A 27,207-nucleotide genomic window follows, 5' to 3' on the forward strand; every position below is an offset into this window, starting at 1 on the left:
TGTTCTCGTTGTGTTTTTCTGCATATTAATGTCTGTTGGTGGTTTTCCCTTCAAAATGCAACGGTAGAGTCAATTCAATTCAAGTTTATTTATATATTGCTTTTCACAATGTGTATTGTTTCAAAGCAGCTTTACAGGGGCAAACAGGAAAAACAGAAAAGTTAAAACACAGCACAGTGCATGGTATTTATACAACGAGTAAGATCATTCTAATAAATAATATCTAATTTCTAATTAAATAAATAAATGAATGAATGAATGCAGTCTCCCGGTGAGCAGGCCAACACTGCCCTGCTGTGAATAATGTCATGTAAAACACACTTATTAGAAGACAAGCCTGTGCTGTTATTTTGAAGCCGAATGAGCTCCATTTTTTCTACATGTTTTGTTACATCTGTGTTCTGCCTTAACTTGATGTACATCTTTTATGTAAATGGCAGTTTTTGGAAAGATGATTACATCAGAGCTGATCAACGGTTGTGAAACAAACATTTTTTAATTCCCTTTTACTTTAACTTAATTATGTTTAAGTTAACGACAGATGCATTCCACTTAAACTCATGTCGTAACTTCTGTTAAGCTCTATGTGTCTGAAACAATCCCCCTGTTTCACCCAACCGGCGCCTCAGATAGGATTTGCACAGTAGGTAACGTTAACGTGATTAGCGGGCAGCAGAGCTCAAAGAGAATGGCTGAGGGCGTCTTCACTGCTGATCCACTCATCTAACTAGGTAAATCCAATGGGTTAATTACATCCAGCAAGCCAACATCTGACTGCACTTAACAGCTCGATTTCGGCACATGAATGAAGTCAAATAGTGCAGCTTCTAGTCTTAGCGGTAAACAGCGCACTCTGCTGGTGTGCACACGAAAAATCTTTTCTCCAGTAGACCACTACACAAGAACACATGTCTGTTCAGCTTATTCTGTAAATATATTGACTTATATCACAAACAAGTGAAAAACACTTATAGACAAAATGCGAAAAACAGGTTGCAATGTCTCTTATATTATTCCCATTCTGCACAATAGTATTTCATATATATGCATCTTTTTTATATTTTTTTTACATTGTCTTTATCTCCATTATAATTTGTCTTGTCATTTTGTTGAATGTGTACTAGATGCTTCCAACACCATAGCAAATTCCTGGGGTGCACACTTGGTAATAAAGCTCTACAGAAGTCCTCCATGTTAAATAATGCAAATTATGAAACAAAAATGCAATCTCTATATAGCGAAACACAAAATTACGACGTAATAGGAATTATGGACAATCTTGTCCCATCCGCCCAGTTGATGGCAGTATGAATTTAATTTATCCATCCACTAAACCACAAGAGAAGAAGTACGAATCCTTATATGGGTCAGCGACGGGGTCAATACCGCATCATTTTTGTCACGCTGAAAACAGTTGAAATCATATTTTGTTATTATTGTAAGGTTAGGATTAGTTTTGGGGAAGGTGAAGGCGTTAGTTAATGCAATTAATTGTAATTATATGGCGAGATTTTGCACCACTTCCGGGCGTGTATGTATCCCTTCGAGCAACAACGCAGCGCCGGCGATACCAAATCTCGCGTGATTTCACGCCAGAGTCAGACGTCATAACTCTTTGCGTTAGTGGAGAAAATTGCGGAGCTATATATACAGTGAGTACTTGTCAGTGTAGTATTTGACCGTTTATGCTTTTCCGATAAAATAAATATGTTATGGCTGTTGTAGAACGACGTTGCGACGGATGCTTTGGTAAGATCTCAAATTCAGTTATCCTAATTGTGTGCTGCAAGATTGAGTCAATAGCTGTATGTCAACGTATAAGGAGATGCCTATCTAGAGAGCATGTGTGGGCTTTATAAACGCGTGGAGTACTTTGTGCAATACATCACAAGCGCTTATAGCATTTTTGCGCACTAGGCGCGTGCAACATAGTGCGCGCCTATGATGACCAGAAAGGCTGGTTAGGTGACAGCTCACGTGGTTTTGAGAACTATATCTCTTAAACGTATAGAGTGCTATAGCGCAGGAATGCTTAGTAAATAAACTGCATTGCTTAATAGGACATGAGGGTAAAGATACATATATATTACATTATTTGTAGTTGTATCATGCTTTGGTCATACAGTTGTGTCAGCTGTGCTCAATAAATCTGGAATTAGATTATGCTAAACACAAAAACGATCAACGTTACAGTATCAAATAAAAATGTGCCAGTTAGTAAATATCAATTAATAGTAAATAGACATTCACGTAAATATGGGAATCTCACAATAATATAAATGGTCATAAATCCCATCTCTAACACATGTGTTGTATTGACAGGATGGGCTGCGCAGACCTAATGTTATAATTTGCTCTGTGTGGACATCACCGCCACCGTGGAAGAAAACGGCAGCTCATGGCACCAGGCCTACACAACGTCGGGGTCCAGCCCCCTTCCAGCACCACCCGAACACTTGTGCAAGGCTTGTGGAGGCCAGTTTGACCCAGTTAGAACGGTAAATCAGCTTTCATTTACACCAATGTAATATCAGACTATTTTGCTGAGTTTATTTCAATGTTCACATAACTCTGTTATGTTCATAGCATGTCTGCGTGGACTGCAAAAATGCTTTCTGCAGCCACTGCTCCGTGCAGATGGATCTGGGGCCGCTGATGTGTCACGCCTGTCAGCGGCTCCATTGCACGTTTTTTGAGCGTGCGGAATTGATGCGACTGAAGGTAAAGGACCTCCGGGACTACCTCCACCTGCACGAGATCCCTACGCAGATGTGTCGAGAAAAGGAGGAGCTGGTGGAGCTGGTGCTGGCTCAACAGATTCCCAGGGGCGGTGCCGAGTCTCGTTCACAGCCGGGTGTAGTCGCTTTGCCACCTCATCCTCTTCAAGAGGAGGAGGATGGGGAAGAAGAAGAGGAGGAGGAGGAGGAGGAGGAGGAGGAGGAAGAAGAAGAAGAAGAAACGGGAGAGGAGGAGGAGGAGGAGGAAGAAGAGGAAGAAGAAGAGGGAGAGGAAGAAGAAGAGGGAGAGGAAGAAGAGGAGGAGGAAGAGGGGGAGGATGAGGAAGAGGTATGTGGGCCTTAAATGTCTAAATCTCATGCTTTTAAAGCATCGCCATTTTAGACTGAAAACTTTTGCAACAAATAATAGTCCTAACTTATTTTACATGCAAAACGTTTGCATGGTTTTTACTTATTGACTATTTTATCTATGGTTCAACCAGTCCACAGACAGTGAGGAAACACTGGTGCACAGCAGAAGAGCCTCCCTGTCAGACCTGAGCAGCGTGGAGGACATTGAAGGCCTCAGCGTGCGGCAGCTAAAGGAGATCCTGGCTCGCAACTTTGTGAACTACCAGGGCTGCTGTGAGAAATGGGAACTGATGGAGAAGGTCACTCACCTCTTTAATGATCAGAAAGACCTTCACAACCTGGGTACGTCTGTCTGTTGGATCACCTCGTGATCGTGTGCTTTAGTGGTTCTACTTATAAAAAGGTGGCTGATTCGTATCATTTTAAATTCCATAAACATTCTTACGATTCAATTTTTTTACTTTCAGTTTCAAAAACAAACAAAAAAGAAGGTAAATTCCTTTTGATATGATTAATGCTATTTTGCTCTTTTACTACTAAATCAAATTTCCTAATATAAAATTCATTTGCATAAAATCTGTTATTGTTCCTTTAGCTGAGGAAGCTGAGGAAGCTGACCCAGCTGAGCCCAGCGGCCAGGAGGACAATCTGTGTAAGATCTGCATGGACTTTCCCATTGACTGCGTACTGCTTGAGTGTGGACACATGGTCACATGCAGCAAGTGTGGGAACCGCATGAATGAGTGTCCCATCTGCCGACAGTACGTGGTTCGAGCCGTGCATGTCTTTAGATCATGAAGTTTGAGTACAAACTGACGGCTTTAATTTTTTATTTTTTAACTCTGTCAGTGTTTACACACATACTTTGATGTTGTTCTTATTTGTCGCATCATTAATGTCAACATGATTTAATTTGAACTGTTTTGTCTGTTTTTGGTACAGCTTCAGTTGCTGTTTTTCTTAACCTTTACCAAGTGGCTGATAAGTTGCACTTTAAGTTATTATTGAGGCATCATTTTTCATAAGTGCCATTCTAGCCATTCTTCTACAATTTCATTAACTACACTTACACTATATAAATCATAACAGAATCAAACAAGGTTTAAAGGAAGGTTGTATAAATGAGTTTAAATATAAATGTATAAAGACCACTTAATTTTATTACACCTACAAACTCAAAATATCTTTATAATTAACAATATTTGAGGCGGCAGAAAACACTAGGCTTTAAGAACTAGACATTTCTGGGATTTGAAAACAGGGTAAGATGGTTCACTTTATATTTTATTTAAAGTACCGAGTGTTATGTTTTTTATTTATGTGTTAGTCTTTACAATAGATCACTTTGCCCTTAACTGCTTTTAAATCACTGGTTTGATGTGATTGCAATGATATAACACTTAAATGTTACACAGCAGTGTTTGAACTTTTTTCAAGTGAGTAGGTGCTAATTTTAGACTAATTTTACACACTCTATCACAGATTGTCCCACTCTTTGTCTCACACGTTGCTCTTGAGACTTGGCAAATAATATTTGGCAGAATCAGCTGCTTTCAAATGACAAAAAGACATGGATTAGTACATTCCTCAAGTTCCTCCACTGTTTTTAGTATTGCTAATAATACTAACTGGTTAGTGTTTCAAAGGTGCTCATTACTGCCTACAGTTACTGTTGTATGATTAAGTGTCTTCATTTAATAAAAAGTTTCACAAGAGCGATAGATGTCAATCATATCTATCATTTGTTTCTATAAATCCAGATTTCTTGGATCTTTATTACATTTCTAAAGGTACAATATCTGAAATATTCAATATAAATGATTCACATTTATGAATGTATCATATAAATTGTGGTTACATAGGAATGTTTCGTTTGAATCTTCATCCACCTCTTGGAGAAGGCCTGTGAAAACTAATGCATATTCCTGATTTCTTGATTTCTTGAGCCGAATGTAAAGGACATCTAGACAGCTGTCTAGTCGTTTTATAAAATACAACATTAGCATTCATAATGGAGACATCTTGACTGTGTGCCAATGCTAGCAAGAAGAACTTCATTTGGCTAAAGCTTCCGTTTTGATTTTACAACATTATTGCAGTTGATTGCTAGGATATGCAAGCTGTATATAATATATATTTTATAGGTTTGTGTTTGCTAGTACATTTATCTGTTTGATCTACTAAATAATGATAACACAGTTAACTTTTCAGTTTTCTTTCGATATTATAAATCATTTAGTCCCTCAAACCCAGCATGGTCTTTCCATTTTCCTTATCTTTCCATTGTATACTACAATGTGTTCAAAGCCAAGGATGCACAGTCAGGTATCGGGAAAAATGCTGTTGCCTCCAGGACATATCTTGTTAATGTCTAATGCCTATACACAAACGCTGTGCTTGGAGCTTTCATTTTGTGCATTAATAGCTAGGCGACAAAAAAACAGGCAAATAAATAAACACGCTGTATAAAATTTACTTGTTGATTATATTATCAGAAGTCCAAGTAATTTGTTGTTTTACTGTTATAGATAATAAAGATGCCCAAATGTGATTGTAAGTGTGGACTTAAAATATCAGTAGGTTGTGCGATTTGAAGATTTAAATATGAAATTACATTTTGTGAAAATTACTATCTGAAGCTCTATTTAACTGTTGTTAACAATGTGCTATGTAACTTAGAAGATTATTGGAAGCTAAAGGGTTATGAGTTCTTGCATATGCATCTACATTGAATGCAGCCCTGAGAAATTGCAAAGTCAAAGAAAAATGCTCAGTTAGCTCTAACATATCGAATGTGTATAGACACATTTATGAAAAAGAATATGAGTAAAAAATATGAGCTCTGCATGCATGAGCTAAGAAATACTGAACTATTAAAGGTGCTTAGAAATGGTTGAATGAATTTTCTTTGAGACGCTTTATTCTGTATTAACATTTATGTGTCTTTTTATTGTTGTTTAGTTTATTGTTTTTGTTTAGATTTTTTAGACAGATTTTTTTATGAATACTATCCAATCAACTATTAACACTGTTTTGGATGTGATAAACATCTATCATAAAGCATGTCAAATTGCCAACATTGTCTTTAATATGATATGCAGTGGGCCTGATGTGCTAAATACTGTATTAATGTAAAAGACTTCATTGGATGCTGATAAGGTTTATAATTACGGAAAAAAATATATATTTTTAAATTTTGTTACAATATACCGTTGTTCTTGTCAAATATTTGTTTTTGTATCAATAAACAAACGTTCAACATCTAAATAATTGCCTTTTTTATTTATATATGTCATAAATCTATTATTTTTCTTTTAATCTCCATGTACCGCATACTGCAGTTTGGTCGTTTTACAGCAGAGGGAGACATTAATCTGCTAATCATAAAAAAACAGGACGTACAAATAAATGAAGTGGCAACATTTCAAGTAAGGGAAAATTATATATTTTTTAGTTTTATATCATTTGTAGTCCGTGTAATGCAAGTTAGTAGGACTTGTTTAAAATGTACCGCGCATGTGCCACTGTTTCTGGTTACCATAGTAACTGGGGGTGCGCTGGTGTGACTTCACCAGTCTGCTGCTGAGATTTACTTTCTAATCGGGACATTGGATATTTACATTCAAATTAGGGTCAATTGTCAAAATTGCTAATGATATCACCAAGAAGGCGAGAGAAACACATGGTAGGTTACAGACTTGCTTGATTTTTTATTAACAAAAAATATTATTCATGCTAACGCTAACTGTGAAAGCTTTAACCACTTCGCTTGTCTTTGCCATATTTAAAACAATCCAAAAGTTATTAACGTGTAAGTGCATAACATAAATGTTTATAGAAAACAAGTGCATTTGCAATGTATTGGCTGTAATCCATCATTGTTTACAAGTTAGGCTCTGTTTGTGGGATTGAATGTTCGGAACAATGAAAAGTTCCCTTTGTCACTTTGCAGACCGGCAAGATGCTGCATTCCCCATCCGTGGAGAAACCTGTAAGTCATCTTTTAAACCCTAGAAGTACTGGAGTGTGTCATTTTCCCATTGTGTGTTTTTACAGTATGCCGACATTAACAGCCAAACATATATCTCTATGGGCACAAATAATAAATACATTCTGTATTTGCATGTTAAATGTGTGCCATTGAGATTAACAGCAATCAGAATATAACTACAACACTAGAAGATGTTTGAACCAATATGGGTTGATTTTTGTTTGGTTTCCTATAAAACATATGTATTTGTTTCTACCAGGACATCACTTGAAATGGTATAAACTTGAATTATTGTGAATAATTTGTGCTTGCAGTGTTTAATGTAGTATTTTTTTTTAATCTGAGGCTAGGCTGGGTGGGATATAGAGATCTTACCGTATGCGCCATTGAACAAGGGTTCTACAAAAATGTAAACTTGTTTCTTTATTTTAAGTCACATCAAAGTCCTTTAAATTGCAAAATTATTTGAGATAATCCATATGGGCTAGTCTGCTTTGATTGAGTTTTGAAAAAAGTTAGAATAACAGATGAACTATTATGAATTGATATTTTCATCAAATCATGTTTAACTTCACTTCTTACAGGAGAGGGAGACATACAGTTTTAATTATTTATACAACGACAAAAATTAACAATAATAACCAGACTGCAAATGCCTATGATTAATTTTTTTAAGGTATAAAAGTGGAATTATTAAAGTGATGTTCTTTTGTATTGTGAATTGGTCATAGCTTTGCATTGGACAGCATTAGAGTCAATTGCCTTTGATTTTCAAAGTTTCATTCAGATGTTAGTGTAATTCAGCTGCAATTCACCTCATAGTGTTACACAATATCATACCGGTAATGAACTCGACTATGAGGATGTGACGGGCTTCGATCTTTCGAAACATGTATTGACGTTTCAAACACTGCAGAAACAAGCATGTCAACAGATGAAGTATTGTGTACTTATTCAATCGTGTTCATGATTTTCTAAAGTTATTGTTTTTAAATATTAGCAAAAATCCATATCTAAAGATATTGTTTACTGTAAAGGCCTACGCAGTCAGGAAGTGAGGCTGGCAGGAAGGATGTGGTCTAATGGGGCTGAACTAACTCACTGAAGCAATAGACTGCATGAAACATTTCAGATTTCACATCATTTGACTTTAGATTGGTGTGTGATGTCCAGTCTAGAATACACAGACAAAGCTTTTAAGTCCAAACGTTTTACTTCAAGTTATATAATCAACGTGCACCACAATGTCTCACACTTACATTGCAGAACGAAAGCAGGTACATTACATCGCTTGGAAACAGTAGCAGTAATGCACTTAAGGTAGCTGAGGCGTCGCCATAACGACGGCGGAGCAGCTGCCGCAAGCGCATGCGCAGAACGTCTCTCCATCCGAGTCCACCTAGTATCCTGTTTCACGTCTAGCAGGCTAACGGGTTGGCACATATGGCCATCGCCTTGGCTGGGGTGTTTTCTGTAGTTTCCTTTGTTTACCTCCGTTACGTTATGCGGTTAAAAGCTATCGCTGATTGACGACGTTAACGTTTCTCCTCTCACCTTGATGAGAAGTCAGAAAATGATCGCATCCCTATCTAAAGGAAGTCTCGTTGACGTGCTACAGGAGGGTCCGAATGAGGTACTGAAGCAAGAAACTGAGCGGGTCTATGGACCTTATGTCCGTTTACACGTCTGTTTATTTCATCCTTTGTGATATCAGTCACTCACGCTTGCTTTGTAAAGTTCAGAAAGTTCAGTTAGAAGGGAAACTTATTACACGTTTTACGCATGAACCGCGCGTGACCGCGGTGTTATGTTGAAACCATTCTGCATGCATATAATAGTTTATTTAACGTATACGTTTGTTTTTTAATTGTCAGAATTTCTTACAGTTTGGACCAGTTTTCAAAGCACATCAGTTTTCACTTGGGAAAAAAATAATTTGTAGTAGGCTATGTAACCAACTGGAAAAGCGAGGTTCTTACTCAATGCCGTTTTTAAAACAATTATTACATTCCTTACAATACAATAAATCTTTTTTATAGTTCTATAAATTATGCTGTACTTATATTCTGCTGTTTTCTCTAATATACGTAATGAGAAATGGCAACTCTGTGCAAAATTTGATTTTGTATGTTCATTGGAATAACGTGAAATCTTTTCTTTAAGAAACAATTACTTGCATTCAGTTAGCGTCACCAAAATGAGATTGAAAGTGCTTTTACTCCCATAAAGAATACTTGTTACAGTAGGTGTTGGAGGAGGTTTAAAGCATATTATGTCATTTCTGTAACCACGTGCGCCTGACATTGCCTAGCGATATCAGATCTACCTACGACTGAGTAAGACTGAGTGCTTCTACATCTGCTTACCCTCTGGCCATAACACTTGAACAATCAAGTGCTGTTCTCAGGGCATTATGGATTTTTTTGTTACAAACCCCGGCTGTCTTATTCTCTACTTCCCCTACAGATATTTCAGGTTCACCTAGAGCAAGATAAGAACACAGTAAGCTCCAGTGATGGAGATGTCTGTCTGTAGGGTTGCCGTGGGAACAGACAGCTCATTTATACAGCTGACTGCATGGGGCTGTTGCTCTAACAATTTTACAGCTTGGTCAGCATCTGACAGTGCATCCGTGCTGAACACTTTCTGTGTGTTGGCTATTCTCACTAGGACGTCTGTCACCCTGGGACACTGTTAGATTGAAGTGAGATATTCTGTAGACAGAGCTGCATTGTGTTAGAAAGTCCACCTTGAGGAAAACCAATAAATTGCACAGTTGGTGCATGTCGGGAAATTGTGAAAAACATACAGATTCTGTTGTGCTTCTTTTGTTGTTACTGTAGCTCAATTGGTAATGCATTGCACCAGGAGTGCAGAAAAACATGGGGTCAATTTCAGTAATATGTTTAGTTCATAAAAAGATAAAGCTGTTCCTTTCCCCCAGCCGCTTGACATTTTTGAGCCTTAAAAAACATTTTGTTCAGCGTGCAGCACATTTGCCAGGGGGTGGAACTGCGCCTGCCCTCGCTGCAGTCTGTATGTGTTCCTACATTTATCTGCTGGAGTGGAAGCGTGAGCGTGGGGTGTTAAGCTGTTCTTTTGTGACAAAGCAGGGAAAGTGCGGGTCGGACTAATCCATGCCATTGAACCCGAGTGATGGCGACCGGCGAGGGTGAATAGGAAGGGACTCGCCCTGTCAAAACAGGTGCATCTTCTGCACTGAGGCATAAAGTTCTTCTGACGTCGGGTATTCCAGTGGGCATCAGCGCAGAAACACCCTGTGTAACCTATGAAATAAAGGACCGTCAGCACTTATCAACTGAGAGCGTCTTATACAGTGTAACTGCCCAAACGTAAAGGGACAGTTTACCTCAAAATAAAAGTTGTTTCATCATTTATGTCGTTCCAGACATGCATGACGTTCTGTCTTATACAGAACACTAAAGAAGATTTTTTCAAAAAACGTTGGTAAGCAACAACAATGTACACCATTGACTTCTATTGTATGGACACAACCCCCTGAAACATTTCTCGAAATTTCTTCTTTTGTGTTCAACAAAAAGAGATTAATTAGTTTCAATAACATCACAGTAAGTCTTTTGACCCAACTGTCCCTGAATCATACATTGTTTGAAAAGCGAATGCTAAGAAGCCGAGTAACATGACCAGTAATAATGCTTTAAGTTATGGCTTCATAATAGCAGACTGACTCAATTGAGTCTTGTGATTTTATTCTTGTGTCTTCCAAGGTTAGCCTGAGGATAAGTACATATTTCAACTAACAAATGGAAGAATTTAACTGACTTCTAAACCAATTTACGTTTTGGGGCCTTTGAATTGAACCTCTGTTATTGAACAAGCAAGGCATCTTTTTTAGATTAGCGGATCTGTATGGACTTTATCTAAAGTAATAGGATATGGGTAATATGTATAATAATCTGTATAATACGAATACTCCATTTTTGCTTTCAGACTAGCACGTCTGTGTTGTTTATATCCAGTGTCTTTGCTTAAAGGTCCAGTCTATGACATTTAGCATCATCTAGCTTCATCTTGCAACCAATGGGTCACTCCACCCCTCCCTTTCGGCACCTAACACAATACTGACGATGTCATGTTTTCGCTTCTTTTCTGAAGGAGATCATGTATTTACGAAACGTGTTCTGCAGAGCAGTTTGTCCGTTTAGGGCTACTGTAGAAACAGCATGGTGAATTAAGGGGACCTGCTGTGTACGTAGATAGAAATAGCTCATTCTAAGATAAAAAAAAAAAAACTCTTCATTGTGAAGGTCTTTATTCACCTCTGAAGACATAGTTATTTGTATTACATTGCATTTCTGTCAATTGATCGTCCAAAGAATTACACACAGCACCTTTAAAACGCTCTATTCTAATAATAGTATTACAGGTTTTGTAAAAATTGCGCTCACTTACATAAAAATATTGCCTTTTTAGCAACAACTCGCTGGATATGTGTCTTGGGTTAATACCCAGCTGAGGAAGAAGCAAGGTCTGACACCTGTGAGCGACCTACGACAGGATCTAAGAGATGGCGTCGTCCTCGCACACCTCATTGAGATTGTGGGTAAGGATACTCAATGTTCCTTGCTTGTTTTCATGTAAAGAGCTAAACTGTGTGGTAATGCTTAATATAAACAGCTTGATTATTATTTCTGGCACACAAGCAGTTTTAGTGCTATATTCCATTTGCTGCATGATTAAGATGTGTGATATATATTTTGCAAGCCGGTGAGCTGCTGGATGGCATTCATTATGTGCCACAGAACGACCAGGAAAAGAAACAGAACGTGGAGAAGGTTTTGCTGTTTGTTTCATCCAAACGAATCCGAATGCCACAGACTTCTGCCAAGGGTGAGATATATCACAGCAGGCTCTTACAGTTAAGCTGATAAACCGACTTATTTAAGATTTTCTCTTTGTTCTCAAAGACATCGTGGAGGGGAACCTCAAATCCGCTATGAGGCTCATCCTCGCTCTGGCTGCACATTTTAAACCCTCCTCATCGGCCAATCACAGAGCTGTAGCTGGTTTAAGCAGAAGTTCCACTGGCTCATCGGCCAATCACAGACCTCATTCTACCATGGCCATGGCCCAGAATGCCGCAGCAGCACTGGCGGCTGCCAGACAGGATGCTTCTCGCCCAGGTCGCTCAGTCTTTCACCTACGACAGGAATGGAGCAGGTAGAAAAAGCCTCGTTCTATTGTTTCTCTCCGTCTGATCTGTTCACTTGATGTTTCCATCCAGATGCTTTCCACTGTAATTTCAAATAACCCTTGGGAACACAGTTTCCTGTGCTGGTAGCTTAGTTTAGAGCTCTGTAGCTTGAGAAGTCTTCATAACTTGATTAAAACAACCAGGTCCCTGCACTTCTCACTTTAATAGGATCCATTAGCTTTCTCTGACACATAAAAACATCGCCCTCTTGCTGCTATCTGTGGTTATTGCAGCTCGGTTTAAAGGCAGCATATGGACAAGCATGATCTTACTAGTGTTTCACCCCCAGTTTATGTCAAGTCTATTGTCAAGCTCTAATGTGCTCTGATCATAGCTTTCAAAATTGTTGTTTCTTAATATATTCCAAGTATGATTTTAGGTAAAAAATTATGAGATCAATACCATATCGATTTAACGCCACTCTGTATGTATTCTCTTAGTCGTGGCTACAGTGCAGATGAGGACATGGAGAACCCCTGCTTGAGCGTCCGAGCGTTGGTCCAACAGTATGAAGGACAGCGAGGGACATTTGAGGAGGACACAGAAGCGGGAACCTCCGCCGGGTAAACACTGGATATCGCTATACATTTTAAAGCAACTGTACTATTCGGTGTAACTAGGCTGCCTTGTGAAACATTTAATTGTGTACTGTGAGTGTATGGATATTTTGCTGGGATATTAATTGACTTACATGTGATGTACGTAGATGAGCTTTGTTATATTAGAAATTTAGGATCCAGCAAAAGCAATTTGTCATCATCAGATGATAAATGAAAATAAAGCTAGCAGTAGAGAATGAGATATCAGCTTGTGGGTTGATAATACATTGTTGTCATATAAGTCATGTCCATTTCTGTTCAGGCTTTCTTTGTCTTTGTATTGACACTAGATGTTTGGATTTTGAAACATTTTATTGTGCTGTCATAGAGCAATAGTTCAATCTGATTTCAAACAGCTGATGTTCTTACAATCATCTGAAACAATCTTCCATTTTGAAAAACATACCCTGAAACCAATGAGCTTCCCAGCATCCTAAAACTCATAAATGAAATCAACAACTTTGCCACTGCTTTTATGAGAGATCACAAAGGATGCTGTCACGAGGAGGTTTTTTTGGTTCTGGAATGAAGCGTTTGCTATAATTTGTGTGCTTTTATGTGGCTGTGCTGCTTTGATTTAAGTACATACGTGAGAACATCTCATAGACTCAGTTACTGGTCTTAAGTTGTATCCAGATCACTTTAGATACCATCAAGATATGCGAAAAAAATTACATGGGCATTTTGCACAGGGGTGTTACGCAAGAAATGACTATAGGTTCAGTATAGGACATTACAATTTTCAGGTCAATGACATGGATTGCAGTCATTTGACTGCTCAGATCGTGACTGATCCTGACTGCTAACTGACCTGTAGGCCAAATGATATTCATTCTCAGTAGTTATGAAGTAACTAAGATAATATATCAAATTAAATAAAAACTATACGTATATAAAAATTATATGTATAAAATTAATTGATCCAGAGTAGTGGAATAGCAATGTCGATTAACCATTTGACCAATGCCGGGTAGTTTACCGTCTGTTTGGCTGATTAACCTCTATTAAAAAACTCTGGCTGTTGAGAAAGTAAAGTTATGTCTGAATTAGGGCAGTGTAGGGCCTTGCGATACGGTGCATGTCACGATAGATAAGTCACAAAACAATATTACATTTACATTTACGTATTTGGCAGATGCTTTCATCCAAAGCGACTTACATTGCATTATGCTATACATAGTTTTTTTATGTGCAATCCCTGGGATCGGACTCATGACCATAGCGTTGCTAGCGGCAAGCTCTAACCACTGAGCAACAGGAAAGCTCTTTTATATATATAAAATATATTTTGATACGATACATAATTACAATAGGTTGCAATACTTTTAAAATAAATAAGCTGAAAATACAACTTGTTGTGGACCACCCGGGGTATGTTTTTACCTCCCACCAATAGAATCCATCATATACCAGTATGCACCATTATAGTTTCAATTAAAACTAATAAAATTTCCATGATAACTATTAAATCCATTACATTTTCAATTGTGATTTGGGAAGAGCTCTATTGTTTTTTCTGCAAGTTTTTTTGTCTGCTCTTCAGTTTGTGTTAATGTCAGTTTGTCCATTCTTTGGACTGCATGTTAGGAGATGGAATATTTAATTACTCACATTTATTGTTTGACAACTAATAACGAGTATAGTTGACCTTATAACTTTATAGTCTTGTGTAGCCTGCAGCAACATCCTCATTGTCCTTCGATTAGGGAAAACAAACTGGCCTTTGCTCCACATCGAGCATCACAATGAACCAGTTTAATGCATGCTCAAAACATGCATCATTCAAATCAAAGCGCACCCACGCGTCGGCTCTGGAAGCTTGAGCGCCTTGCTCACTTACTTGAGCAAATGGCTGTACTGTATGTACTGTATATGACGTTTAAACTTGATTTTAATAACTGTATCGATAGTAGAGCTGGATCTATCGATACATATCGTGAATATTTTTGCACAGCTCTACTCACAGCTCTAGTCTGAATATTGGGTCCAGTGAGACATGCAGGCTGATCTGTAGCAAGCAGAGCAGGAATGTGTAAACTTGTTGAGTCTTTACCCATCTACAAATCATTCCCTATACCAGCCCCCCTCCGTGAAAATACTGCTCCTAACAGATGGTGTAAGAGGCAGAGAGAAAAAGAGAGTGAAGAAGAAACAGAGGGAGGGGTAAAGAGAACAGGGGGAGGGTAAACAGAGGAAGGCCGGACCATGTCTGACATCTCCGCACAGAAAAAGGGCCAGCAAGAGTTAGAGAGGAAGACTCGGCTCTCGTGATGGAGAGCTTTATGGAAAGGAGTAGTCTGTAGTGTTATACTGAAAAGAAGAAGAATTAGTCCAAACTGTGAGAGAGAGAGCGCGAGAGAGGGGAGACCGGCAGGATGCAGCTGCTTCGGTTGTAGTTGTGTGTCTCTCTCCTGTCACTGTGGAGGGTTGAAAACAGGATTTCCATATGGACAGCATCTGAAGAACAGATCAAACACACCAGGAGGCTTTAAGCAGGATCTGTACTACCAGCGGCTCCAAACATGGTTTTGTGACACAAAAGATACAACTGTGAGATAAAGAGGAGCTCATTAGTAAACGTGTAGACAGTTTACTCTCTGTGTTTACTGTTCTGGGTCTGGACTCTAAAGAAGTTTGGAAGAAGGAGGATGATTCCAAGATTTCTTGTTCTGTGGATGAATAAACGGGGTGCAGAGGGGTAGAGACTCAGTGCCAAAATGGGAGCTAAACAATTTAAATGGTAAGAATTATTAGTTTATCCTTGCATTTATGTTGTCAAATGAAGCAGTTGTAGAGTTGGTAAGCATGTGTGTTATTGCAAGCTGTTATGTCCTTTTCTGTTAAAGCGGAAATATTAAATTAATTTTGTTAAAATAAACAGAAATCACTTAACACATTATTCAAAAATGTCTCCTTAACTCAAATCATTACCGAAAGCTTTTAAAAGTGATTTGTACTTTGAGGTTCCAGCTTGCAGGAGTCAAGTGTTGCAGCTTTAAAACAAGCTTTGTAAAACAAGTTTGTGCAAATAAATTTCAGTCACTGACCTTTATCTGAGCTTAGACTGTTCAGTAAAGGGGTGTTTACTCTTGCAGTGATATAAAACAGTCACAACGTTGTGTCATCTGACTGAGTTGAACTCCAATGATTTAATCATTGTTAGTGTGACAACAAATGAGATGCTGAAACAACGTTAGCTTGACTGTTCTGTTTAAAGTGACAGTTCACTCAAAAGTAAAAATTATGGTGGCCAAGAACTGTTTGGTTACAAACATTCTTCCAAATATCTTTCTCTGTGTTCATCAGAACATAGAGATTTATACAGATTTGGATTAACTTGAGGGTGCGTAAATGAAGACATTTTGGGGTGAACTGTTCCTTTTAGACCAGTTTTTGCTTTTGACTAGACGCAAGGACATTACGAAGAGCATGTGGGGTTTGTGAGTGACAGGTGTCACTGCTGTAGAGAATTTGACTCGCATACTTTTCTGGTGTAGCTCATACAAGAATCATTTAGTTTGACCGTCTTCTAGATGTCAACACCTCCTGCACTATCGCTTTAAGACAGCATATTGATCAGCTTTTCTGTCATTATAAGCTGTCATTGGTGTACGACACAGCATTTCCTCATAATGTCATATATGGTTTGGTTTGGCTCAACATTATGGAAGAATTTTCCCATTGGTAGGTTAAGGTGTAATGTGTTTCATAAGTTTTTTTTACTTCTGACTGTGCATTACAAAAGTACAGAATATGGCAGTTTACCCTCCCAAATGTGAAATTAATCTAAAACCCTCATCCTGCACTTTGTTAAACTTTTTCTGTAAATAACACAAGCCTACGTACATGCCCAAACACTGATGGAATTTGTGTAAATATGCTGTAATGAGCTTCCTGTGTTTTTATCAGATGACTTTAAGCCCCTCATGAGGATCATCCAGATTCCCATCAGACTGACTCATCTCGTGAGAAAATGAAAAGGCAGAGCATGTTTATTTTGCAATGAAACATATTTTGGTCATTTTTGTGGTTTGGTATGTGTGTGGCTTGAAATCTCATATCTGGATGTAAGAGAATTGAGAAAAACTTAGATCTAGTAATATTTCTTAGGACAGAAAGTGTTTTGGGAGGCAGCGAGCAGCTAAAGAGATTATCAGGTTTCCTGTTGGGAATCTAAAGATCCTATGAAATAGACCACACCATTATTGCTTGTATTGTCTCTGCATATGAGTTGGTTATATAATGAAAAATTCAACCAGTGAGGGTTGTATCAGCTTATGAAAAATAGATTTTTTTCCTGCTCAGTTGTTTTGCCTTCCAGAAAGAATGGTAAGAACTGGAGTTTGAATAGGAAGTGTCTCAGCGTGGGCTAGTGTTTGATACTGAGAGAACAGCTATTATGGATCAAAGATTTACATATGACTAGAATAACGCTTTGTGGTTTCACTTTGATTTCTCTCCAGTGTCAGTCATTCTCTAGCTGTCAATCATTCCATAGCTGATTTCTACCCATCTTGGCCTTGAATAAAGAATGTTTCAGCCACACAATTGCTGAAATTGTGAACTTCAAAGCCATTCGAAAAAGCCTTGGTTGTGCAATGTCTTCTCATGCTTTATGTGTCCTCTGGGCACCCATACACTGAATCTGTGATTTTTCACATCCATTTGTCTAGTTAGTACTAGCATGGGCTTAGAATAGATAGTGTCCCAAACAGTTTTAATATAAGTAATTGTTTCCTCCATACTTTATAGGTGTGTTCAGTTGACATTTTTTAATTTATTATTGAATATTAAAGGATTCCTTCACAAAGTGGTTTGCAACCCTTTTAGATTGTGGAGAAAAAACATCTATACAAAAATCTGTGTAAAGTTACTAATAAATAGTCATAGACCTGTTCCAGATGACATGAGTTTCAGTTGACTTTATTTCGCTGTTTATTGTGATGCACATCTTAAAGCAAGCACATCACAGAAGACAAACAAAAAAAAGTTTCTGAGATTGTGTAGATGTTTGGGTCACTAGGAGGTTGGGGGTCTGGATTTGGTATTGAAAGAAAACAGTCCCCTCTTTCCCCTCCCCACAACGTGAGAAAAATGAAACAAAGAGAGTAATGTGGAGTGTGACGGGTCGTCTCTTTCATGGTCTCTGTGCTCCGAAGCTCGGATTAGAACAATGAGAGCCAGCACAACACACACGCAAAACAAAAAACAACAACCGCTTTGTATCTCTGGAGAAGCAGTATTGTTGCTTTGTTAAAGAGAAAAAATAGATCAGCCTGAGTCTTTTGTCTTCACGCATTATTCATCAAACAGTATAATTTGCAGAGCTCTAAAATATCTGGAGGTCTGCAAAGATCAACATGTTTGTTGTAATAAAATGCTGCGCAGGTCAATCCAAACCAGTTGCACAGCATGATATCTGGATCCTGGGGAACCCCAGGAATTAATCACACGGTTTCCTCCATCTGAAAATAAACATGAGTTTTCCAAAGGTCACTCAGGCGGGGTGCACTGCACTTGCTGCGGGCGTTGCTTGAAATGTCAACTTGCTTGATTGTAACTGTGAATGGAACCAATGAGAAGAGAATGAGAATATAAATACGCCATAAAGAAGATGCATCCAGTTTTGATTATGAGAGCATCTTAAAGGTATAGTTTACCCCAAAATGAAAATTCTGTCATCATTCATTCACTCTTTTGTCATTTGAAATCTGTATGACTTTTTTTCAGCACACAAAAGAAGATATTTTGAAGAATGTTGATAACCGATCAGGAGTGGCAGCCATTGACTTCTATTGTATGGACACAAAACTAATGCAAGTGAATGGCTGCCATCGCTGTTCGGTCAACTACATTTTTTAAAAAATATTTTTTTGTGTTCTGCGGAAAAAGGAAACTCATACATGTTTGACATGACAAGAGCGTGAGTAAATGATGACAGAATTTTCATTTTTGTGTGAACTATCTCTTTAACAATGCGTTTGATCTGAAGGTTAAATGCTCCAGTCAGTTTAGCCTTGTGACATAGCTTTGAGGATAAGAGTTGTTGATGGGGTAAGTCACAGACTGTTCTAGACCGTTTTGCACTTGGATGACCCATCATGGGATTTTTTTTGCTCCAGGGCCTAAAAGTCATTGTTTTGATCAAACCTTCACTTGTCCACTACTCTTATTTGTCTAGAAAACTGAACATTAAATAAGCTAATGGACATCTCACAACTCATCTCACACTTTCAAACTAAACGGGTATTGTAATAAACAACAGTTTTGCAGTAAATAAATAAATAAAAAACAATTGTGTTATCATTTATTCACCTTTAAACAGAATTTTTATTTTTGGGTCAACCATCACTCTTAAGTAAAATAAGAACGCATCAGTGATGAAGTTAACTTAATATAGCATTTTTGCAAATGCATATTTTCATTTAAAGTGAATATTTAGGAACATGTGGTTGACACTGATAACTGTCATATAGCATATATTGAAGGTGTTACAGATTACATGCATGACAGTTTATGCCTTTATAACAGATTTACGGCGCATTATTGATAGTCTGTTAGATCAAACAGAACACAGATCCAGACTGACTTGGCCGATCATAATTGCGAGGTGGGTCTCTATGGCAACTGTTTGGAAAAGGCAATTTTGCCTTTTGCTTCAGGACCGTTTATTTTTAAATGACTGTGTCTTTCTGAGAAACCCTCTGATAAACAATTATTTTAGGCATCTGTTCATGTGCTTATTACAAATGATTTGCATGGTTTATTATTGTCCATACTGTTATTAGTATAACTCACTTTTGTAAGAAAAGTTGTACCGAAATTAGTTGCATGGAAAAGTAAGGTGTTAGCAACTGTATCTCTTTGTTTGTCTCTATAGCCTAAGTTCACCAAGCCCTACACACACACCCAAAGACTCCATCAGTCTGTCAGAAGTGAATAACGGCTGTGAAAACAACAATAAGTCAGGTATTGATCCATTACTAATCCATCAATTATAAGAAACCTGATTATTTCCTTACAAGTGATGCAGTCATAATCTTTCTCCTCAAAATTAAAAGAAACAGTGAAATCGGCCCTGTGTGACCAGGCTGTTGTCCAGGGGCATGATGGTCTGGCAGGGGGATGTAACTGGGAATACAAACTGTGTGAGCAACAGGAGCAGCTGGAGAGGGAGATGCAGGAGGCACGGAAAATGGTGTCCAGTCTACAGGTACGGTATTCTACAGTATGTTATTTACTAATCTTGTTTTTTATTAATGAGTAAGACACAGATTTATGATTCCTTATGGGATTGTTCTGAGCACAGATGATCACATGAGGGGTATTGCTATTGGAGTCTGTATGCTCCGTAGAGCTCCGGCAGTCACGTGACCTTTTCTGTTTACACCGCCATCCTGGCCGGCAAGGAAAGACGGGAGCGAATATGAAATGTATGGCGGCAGCATGAGTTTCAAGGCAACAGAGTTCATTGCGCACTTTAATTCAAAAGGAGTGATGTGACAGGGCTAAAGCAAATATTATTGTTTGTTTGAGATGTGATGTGCGCAATTTAAGGTTCAAAAACGCTGTATTTTCCTAATACCTTACATGTTTGTATCTCCTTTTTGCCCCGCCTATGCGCGGATTATTTACAAAGCTCATCGCTCTGAAAAGCGAAGTGTGCTATGATTGGCCAGTTAACCAGTGCTTAGTGATTGGTTGAATGCTGCAAGCATGTTGATGGATATGTAACAGCTTTTATCATATTTGGAACATCAGGTCCCAAAGCAATTGTACTGACAGGTACGCCAACCTTACTTGCATATACATTTGGGCGGTCTTAGTCAACACATACCACTAACTGAAGTAGATTTGTGGGGGTTTGGTTACACATGGTGTTTCAGTCAGCTCTGAGTGAGCATTCACTTTAGATAGAATGCATCTTTTGTTCCGACTCTTTAATTTTAGCAATTTTACGTGTCTAATACATGCATGGGCAACACCAAAGACACAGAAAAACACGTATTAGCGCCATATGAGCCTTTAAAGATAACAGATCCCTATAATGCTACCGGGATGATTTTAATGTGTATCACTAAATAAACAGATACAATTCTTGGCCTGCAGGATCCTAATATCTACAAGCACCTCATCAACTTTTCATAGTTGTACACTGGAGACTCTTCAAAAGCCTGGAGTGGTAAAAATGTATGTGAATTGTGTAATGGGTATTCAAATTTGCAATCTGCCACTGATCTTGCAAGTTAAACATTCCCAAAAAACGAAATGACCTTCCATTTAAGCCATGGGTGGTGGTCAGACACGATGTGGTTGTTTTAGGAGCCCACTAGGATTGCACAGCTGGACTAGGCGAGTGCTGCTCTCATGTGTCTTGTTAGGGATTTGGCAGCATAATGACAGAGAGTAAGATATAGCGGTGACGTGTTGGCTAGCATGTGTTATTGCAGTTAACCGTTTAATTGTCTATCTGGGATTCAGGATCCTTAGTAATATGATTGCCCTTTGGTTTCCCCACCAGCAGCTGTCCATAATGTTAAAATAGTACGATTTGTAAAGTCTATACTGCCTGGTTTTAAATTAGTGTTTGACCACTGTAAATACCAATGCTACAGTTTGCACTCTACTGATAGCCTGCCAAAATGGCCGATTTCAGTTTGCATGGCGTCAACCTCCAGAGCTCTATAGCAGTGCCTCACAACAGGTGGCTGAAAATCGGAAAAATTGGGTTTTGATTGACTTACTTATGTCATGCCCAAAATCTGAATTGTGAAACAGAACAGGTAAAGGAGAATTGATGTAAAGAGCTTGTGTTTGTTGATTCAGGAGGTGATGAATGATAACAGGTGTCATTTGTGTTTTACAGGCTATTCTTCTCCATGGTTCATTGCCTGAAGATGAACAGGAGGTTTCGCTCTGTTTGGGTGACGAAGTTGAACATGCAGAGCAGCAGTTGGTGTGTATCTTGTCCTCAACAGTGTTTTTACCCTGAAACGGCCTCTTTTCTTTCATATCCTGTAAACTTTTCCCTGCCTCTTGATAATATGTGACTTCCTAAGCCCCTCCCACCTCCCATCTCTCTCCCTTTTCTTTTTCTCTCTCACTTTACTCTGTCATTATAGATCAGGTTTCTCTCACTGTGAACTTTGCTTTGTTTACGAGAGAGACGCAGGTATCCGTTTCCCTGCCTCTCTCCTGAAGTACTCTTTTCTCCTGCAGTGTCTTTCTTTTCGATGTTATTCCCTGTTTTAAATAAAGACTTTCAGTAGGTTTAGTTTGATGTTTGTCCTGTAGTTTATGTCGTTTGATTCGTAAGCAGCAAAAATTATCTATTGTTGTGCTGTAGGTTGTAATACGGAGTCGTCTGGACCAGAGCATGGAGGAGAGTCAAGATCTGAAGGTGGGAGATATTTAATGCCATTAGTATTTGTCTTTACTGCTTTAACAAATGGAGAGATAGATGTACAGTCTAATGGTATTTGTAAGCGTGACATACATTGCTAGTGTTCAACACTTTATGTGGTTTGCAATTAGTTTAATAGTCGAGCTGTTATGCAACTCAGAAATATTGATGCTGCCAATAATAGCACATACCGTGAGAATTTAAGGGATAGTTCACCCAAGAATGAATTCTGTCATTATTTACCCACCCTCTTGTAGTTTTTAATCTGTATTACTTACTTCTGCAGGACACAAAAGAAGATATTTTGAAGAAAGTTGGTAACTGAACTGTCATTACCCATTCACTTCTATTGTATGGACAATAAACCAATGCATGGGGACCAGTGTATGGGTAATGTCACTGTTCGGGTAACAACATTCTTCAAAACATCTTCCTTTGTGTCCTGCAGAAGAAAGAGAGTCATACATTTTTGAAATTAGAAGAACGTGACTAATTGATAACATTTTCATTTTTGGGTGGACTAACCCTTAAACACTACCAGGTACAATTCCATCTTAGCTTAGTTGAATTAAAAATGTTTAACATCTATCGATTAGATATCTATGAAATCTTTAAAATTGATATGAAATTAAGTCTATCTATGATGTGTGGTCTCCAGAATTCATGTGTGTTTTGTTATATTTTCACATAGAGGGAGCTGTTGAGGTGCAAACAGGAGACACGTAACCTACAGGGAGTGAAAGTGAGTTTTTCTCATCTCCAAACATCACCCGAAAAACCTTCAAACTTACACAATAAAGAATACAAAATATTGATTCCAATTTCTTAAAGTTCACTGATACTTCAACCAAAAAAATATTCAGTCATCATTTATAGCCTTATGTCATTGAAACCTGTATATGACTCTATGGAACACAAAAGAAGATACTTGGAGAAATGTATTAGTGGTTTTATGTCCATACAATAAAATTCAATGGGTTCCCATGGTGTTTGAACAAAATCTGCAAAATAAGTCATACAGGTTTAAAATTACATGACGTTGAGTAAATGATGAAAGAATTGTTATTTTGGGGTGTACTATCTCTTTATGTAGAGTTTGAGTGATTAACTGTGACCCATGTCGACAGGATGCTCTTCAGCAGCGAATGGCGGTGCAAGAGTCCTCCGTTCTGCAGCTCAAGCAGGAGCTCCTGCGCACCAGCATGTCTAAAGATGAGCTGGTTGGACAGAATGTGAGATTGTGGACGTGACAAATTTTTGTGTTCATTTTGCATATTGATTGAATTCCCTTCATGTATGACCAGACTTTTATTAACCACAATGTGTATTTTTCACAGGCTGAGCTACAGAAGAAGCTGGAGGAGAGGACCAGAATTCTCAGTGAATATAAGGCACGTGTAGCAGGAATCTGCCCTTGTGCAATTTAACTACATTGTTTATCACTGAAACAAATTTAACCATTCTTAGGCATGAGGCTAAAAATGTTGCGATGAAGTGAAAAATCACCCAGGTCATATTTTACAGCATAAACAACATGCATGTTTTTTCCCAAATGTTATTATTTAATGTATTTTATATCATCGTCTTCTGGTATACAGAAAGAACTGGGTCAGAAAGATCGGCTTCTACTGCAGCAACAGATGAAACTGGATGATACGCAGCGTAAACTTACCGACACCAGTAACCAGCAGGTACAACATCAAACACTGAGCTGTGAATGTGTTGGCTTAGCTGAAACATAAACTGTTGCATTTTATTGTTGATCATTCTTTGTTAATGAGAATTGTCTCTCAGGCTTCCCTGCAGAGGGAACTGGAGCACAAGGACAACATTCTCAAAGAGTTAATGAGCCATGAGGCCCAGGAGGTAAGATGGTTATAGTTATTAGACGGGTCTCCTCACAGCTGTTTGGTTTCACGCCTTATTGAATCTCTGTGTTTTTTCCTTAATTGTTTAACTAAAGACCTGTCCTGTCTTCTGTTTTAGCTCTCAAGCTCTCAAAATAATGGCTTCTTACACCCACCAGTCACAACATCAAAAACTCGTGAGGTACATAAACCTTTTCCATCAAAGATTCAGTTGTGGAGAAGAACTGTTTGGCAGTATTCTATGTGGGTAAAAGCAATATATGTTTATTACTTGTGTCTTGGGTAGGCTGAGGAGCTGCAGTTGGTAAGGGATGCCCTGCGTAGTCTGAGGAACAGCTTTGGAGGTCACGACCCTCAGCATCACACCCTGGACACCCTAGAGCAGGGTGTGGCCAGCCTGATGGATCGCCTGTATGAGCAAGAGTCACATCATAAACCAGAACGGAGGGTACGGGAAAATCATCATCATCATTTCTCTACAGTTCGCAACAGGCTTCAGGATTTCTTGTTCTCACATCCGTCTGTTTCTTTGTAGGGTAGAACCAAATCATCAGGACACAAAGCATCTCACTCAGATAGAGATTCATGGCCTTCTACGTCAAGTAAGCATTACTTTTTAATTAAATAGTGAGAGTATTAAACTTAATGCTTGCAATTGTTCATGCTAGCTTCCATTGTGGACATCATGTATATTTGGTGTACTTTACAAGTACATAAGGTAAAATGACTATTTATAGATGAAGTGGATTGCGTTCATCTGCTCTGTTATAGAAATGGCTCACTCTCAAAGCAATCCTTCACTCAACTCCTCAGCAACCACCAAAGTTCTGTACTTTACGGATCGCTCGCTCACACCCTTCATGATCAACATTCCCAAGAGGTCAGTCGCCTCTGTGCCACTAGCATTGCTAAACTTAATGGCAAAAATAATGAGTAAATTAAAACTGATTTCTTAAATATCATTGGTCCCTACTTTGTAAATCAGGATGTTGTATGTATGTACAGTGGAAGTTTGCATTGTCTCATGTTTTTGAATATTTATGAACATGTGTTGGCAGGCTGGGGGAGGTCACCTTGCAAGATTTTAAGGCAGCCATAGATCGGGAAGGAAAATATAGATACCATTTTAAAGCACTGGATCCAGAGTTTGGCACTGTCAAAGAAGAGGTATGCAGGTTATTTTCGTAGAAGATGTTTTTTTATTCAAGTATCTCAGTGTAAACAGGAGGTTTAAAGTGTTAAGTATATTGTTTGAAAGACAAGTCATGTGACTGGAATGAGTAATAAAAAAGGCTCCTTTTAGGTGTTTCATGATGGTGCAGTGGTGCCTGGCTGGGAGGGAAAGATTGTGGCCTGGGTGGAGGAGGACCTTGGACAAAGAGGGTACAGCATGTTCACATATAGAGACATAGAGAAAACTGAACTAAACATTGTTAAAATTAATCTTTAATATACTGTAGAGCTTGTGTGTCCATATCAATTCCTCAAAAGCTCATCTCTTCTCTTTCCTCCACAGGACATAAATTAATCTGCAAGAATCTTTGAAGATTATCGGAAAACTGTAATCTGTGCCAAAAGGATCATTGATCAACATTCATTCGTAATCTCAAATCTACAGAGAGTAGTCCTCTAGCGTTGCCCTTAAAAATCTTGCAGTTGTTCTTTATGAGCTACGGTAAGAGTAGCAAGAATCTGCGTAGAAGACACAAATGAAGACCAGGACCAGTGTCAAACATTCACCCAGATTCCTGTCTATAGATCAGTATTATTTAAATATAACTAGACAGGATGAATTTCAGATCAGAGATTTTGCCATATTTATTCCCCGGAAAATGCTTAAGGAAAGTTTTTGTGTCACCTTTCAGTGTTTTGGTTGATAATGTGATAAGAGGGCGATTTTAATTCACCTACTTAAAAGTAGGTAGTGCCAGACTACTTTTTAATTAAATTTATCCAAAATTAAATTGATTTTGCTGTGAAAAGAGAACGGTGAATTAATTGTGTGAATGTGGTTAAAGAATGGAATGGATTATGTTTTTTCTTCAGTACAAGATGTTCACATTCCTTGAGTTCTTTTTTTAAAAGAGAACTTGGATTTTTTTCCACTAAGGAAAAAGAAAGTTTTTTGATGAAACATTGTTAAAATAAAAGTCTGCGTCTTAATACTTGTCAACAGCGTTTAGTTAAATTCTACGTAACTAAATTGCAAAAAGCGCTTATTGTTATTGTGAGCTTTTTTATTGTTCAGATGTGCTGTTAGTTGCACTGATCTGACTTTATTATAGTTTACAGGAGAGTGCCTGCACAATGCTACCAGAGAGGGGTAACATGGTTAGCCTTTTGTATTTTTTGTTTTATTTCCTATTTATGTAAATATGTAAATATTTCAGGCATAGTGCCTTCACTGTATGATGTCTTATGAATTATATGATAATATTTCAAAGTCAAAGAATATCCCCTTTGTACCTGCCAGAAAGGCATAAAAGCTTATCATAGAGACTCTTAAATAACTGGAACAACGTGGCTATAAAAGTATTGCTGGTAGCCTTAAGAGGATTGTTATTTGGTTTGCAAATAAATAGTTTACCCTTTATATACCGAGTATGTTGTTGTTTTATATCATACTGTACTTTTTTAATTCCCATCAGAATATTAACTTTAATAAATGGATCATGCGTTGTATTATTTATTAATATATAACATGTTTTGTTAATATATACATAAAATAAACGTGATATGTAATATAGGAGCGTTCACCGTGATGCAAACAGCCATACATGTTTTCTCAAGAGCTCCAGGTCTTATTTTCTTCTTTATACTGGTTATTAATTGCTTATTTGTTTAACGATTAGCCTATACTCTCAAATTAACAAGGGGGCAACATTTTATGGAATAATGTGGTGGGTCACACAGTTTACAGACACGATCCGCCGCTTAGAGGGGGATTTAAATGTGAGTGCAGTCCCGCTCCAGATCGTTAGGTGGCGCTGATTCTCTAACCCAACAAAGTAAACTGGACGC

General features: G+C 38.1%; 2 protein-coding genes across 3 annotated transcripts; both read left to right on the forward strand.

Moving 5' to 3' along the window:
- The first annotated feature begins 1,383 nt into the window (after window positions 1–1,383).
- Window positions 1,384–4,804, forward strand: zgc:171740 (uncharacterized protein LOC795694 homolog). Of its 2 annotated transcripts, none has more exons than XM_056731237.1 (6): window positions 1,384–1,749; window positions 2,323–2,498; window positions 2,587–3,066; window positions 3,221–3,431; window positions 3,557–3,580; window positions 3,685–4,804. In XM_056731237.1, exons 3-6 carry the CDS (start codon window positions 2,638–2,640, stop codon window positions 3,885–3,887), a joined length of 867 nt encoding a protein of 288 aa, XP_056587215.1. In that variant the 5' UTR covers window positions 1,384–1,749; window positions 2,323–2,498; window positions 2,587–2,637; the 3' UTR covers window positions 3,888–4,804. The 2 variants fall into 2 exon arrangements, with proteins under 2 accessions (XP_056587215.1, XP_056587216.1); XM_056731238.1 differs by having other exon boundaries at window positions 1,384–1,652.
- Window positions 4,805–8,497: 3,693 nt separating this feature from the next.
- Window positions 8,498–26,779, forward strand: dixdc1b (DIX domain containing 1b). Its single transcript, XM_056731748.1, has 21 exons — window positions 8,498–8,713; window positions 11,536–11,665; window positions 11,827–11,952; window positions 12,030–12,282; window positions 12,757–12,879; window positions 19,796–19,884; window positions 19,977–20,128; window positions 21,782–21,871; window positions 22,262–22,315; window positions 23,010–23,060; window positions 23,446–23,550; window positions 23,656–23,709; window positions 23,917–24,009; window positions 24,113–24,184; window positions 24,305–24,367; window positions 24,473–24,634; window positions 24,722–24,788; window positions 24,958–25,066; window positions 25,245–25,353; window positions 25,490–25,569; window positions 25,703–26,779. The coding sequence occupies exons 1-21, from the start codon at window positions 8,639–8,641 to the stop codon at window positions 25,707–25,709; spliced, it is 2,064 nt and encodes a 687-aa protein (XP_056587726.1). The 5' UTR covers window positions 8,498–8,638; the 3' UTR covers window positions 25,710–26,779.
- Window positions 26,780–27,207: the final 428 nt, after the last annotated feature.

Source organism: Triplophysa dalaica, chromosome 19, assembly GCF_015846415.1.
Source record: "Triplophysa dalaica isolate WHDGS20190420 chromosome 19, ASM1584641v1, whole genome shotgun sequence".
NCBI lineage: Eukaryota > Metazoa > Chordata > Actinopteri > Cypriniformes > Nemacheilidae > Triplophysa > Triplophysa dalaica.

Bases quoted from the DNA above. Each gene is read 5' to 3' on its own strand.
- dixdc1b (XM_056731748.1), top strand. From the start codon at position 8,639: ATGAGAAGTCAGAAAATGATCGCATCCCTATCTAAAGGAAGTCTCGTT. The intron at 24,010-24,112 runs GTACAACATCAA...ATTGTCTCTCAG, and splicing joins CCGACACCAGTAACCAGCAG to GCTTCCCTGCAGAGGGAACT. The intron at 24,368-24,472 runs GTACATAAACCT...TGTCTTGGGTAG, and splicing joins CAACATCAAAAACTCGTGAG to GCTGAGGAGCTGCAGTTGGT.
- zgc:171740 (XM_056731237.1), top strand. From the start codon at position 2,638: ATGGATCTGGGGCCGCTGATGTGTCACGCCTGTCAGCGGCTCCATTGC. The intron at 3,432-3,556 runs GTACGTCTGTCT...TTTTACTTTCAG, and splicing joins GAAAGACCTTCACAACCTGG to TTTCAAAAACAAACAAAAAA. The intron at 3,581-3,684 runs GTAAATTCCTTT...TTGTTCCTTTAG, and splicing joins AAAAACAAACAAAAAAGAAG to CTGAGGAAGCTGAGGAAGCT.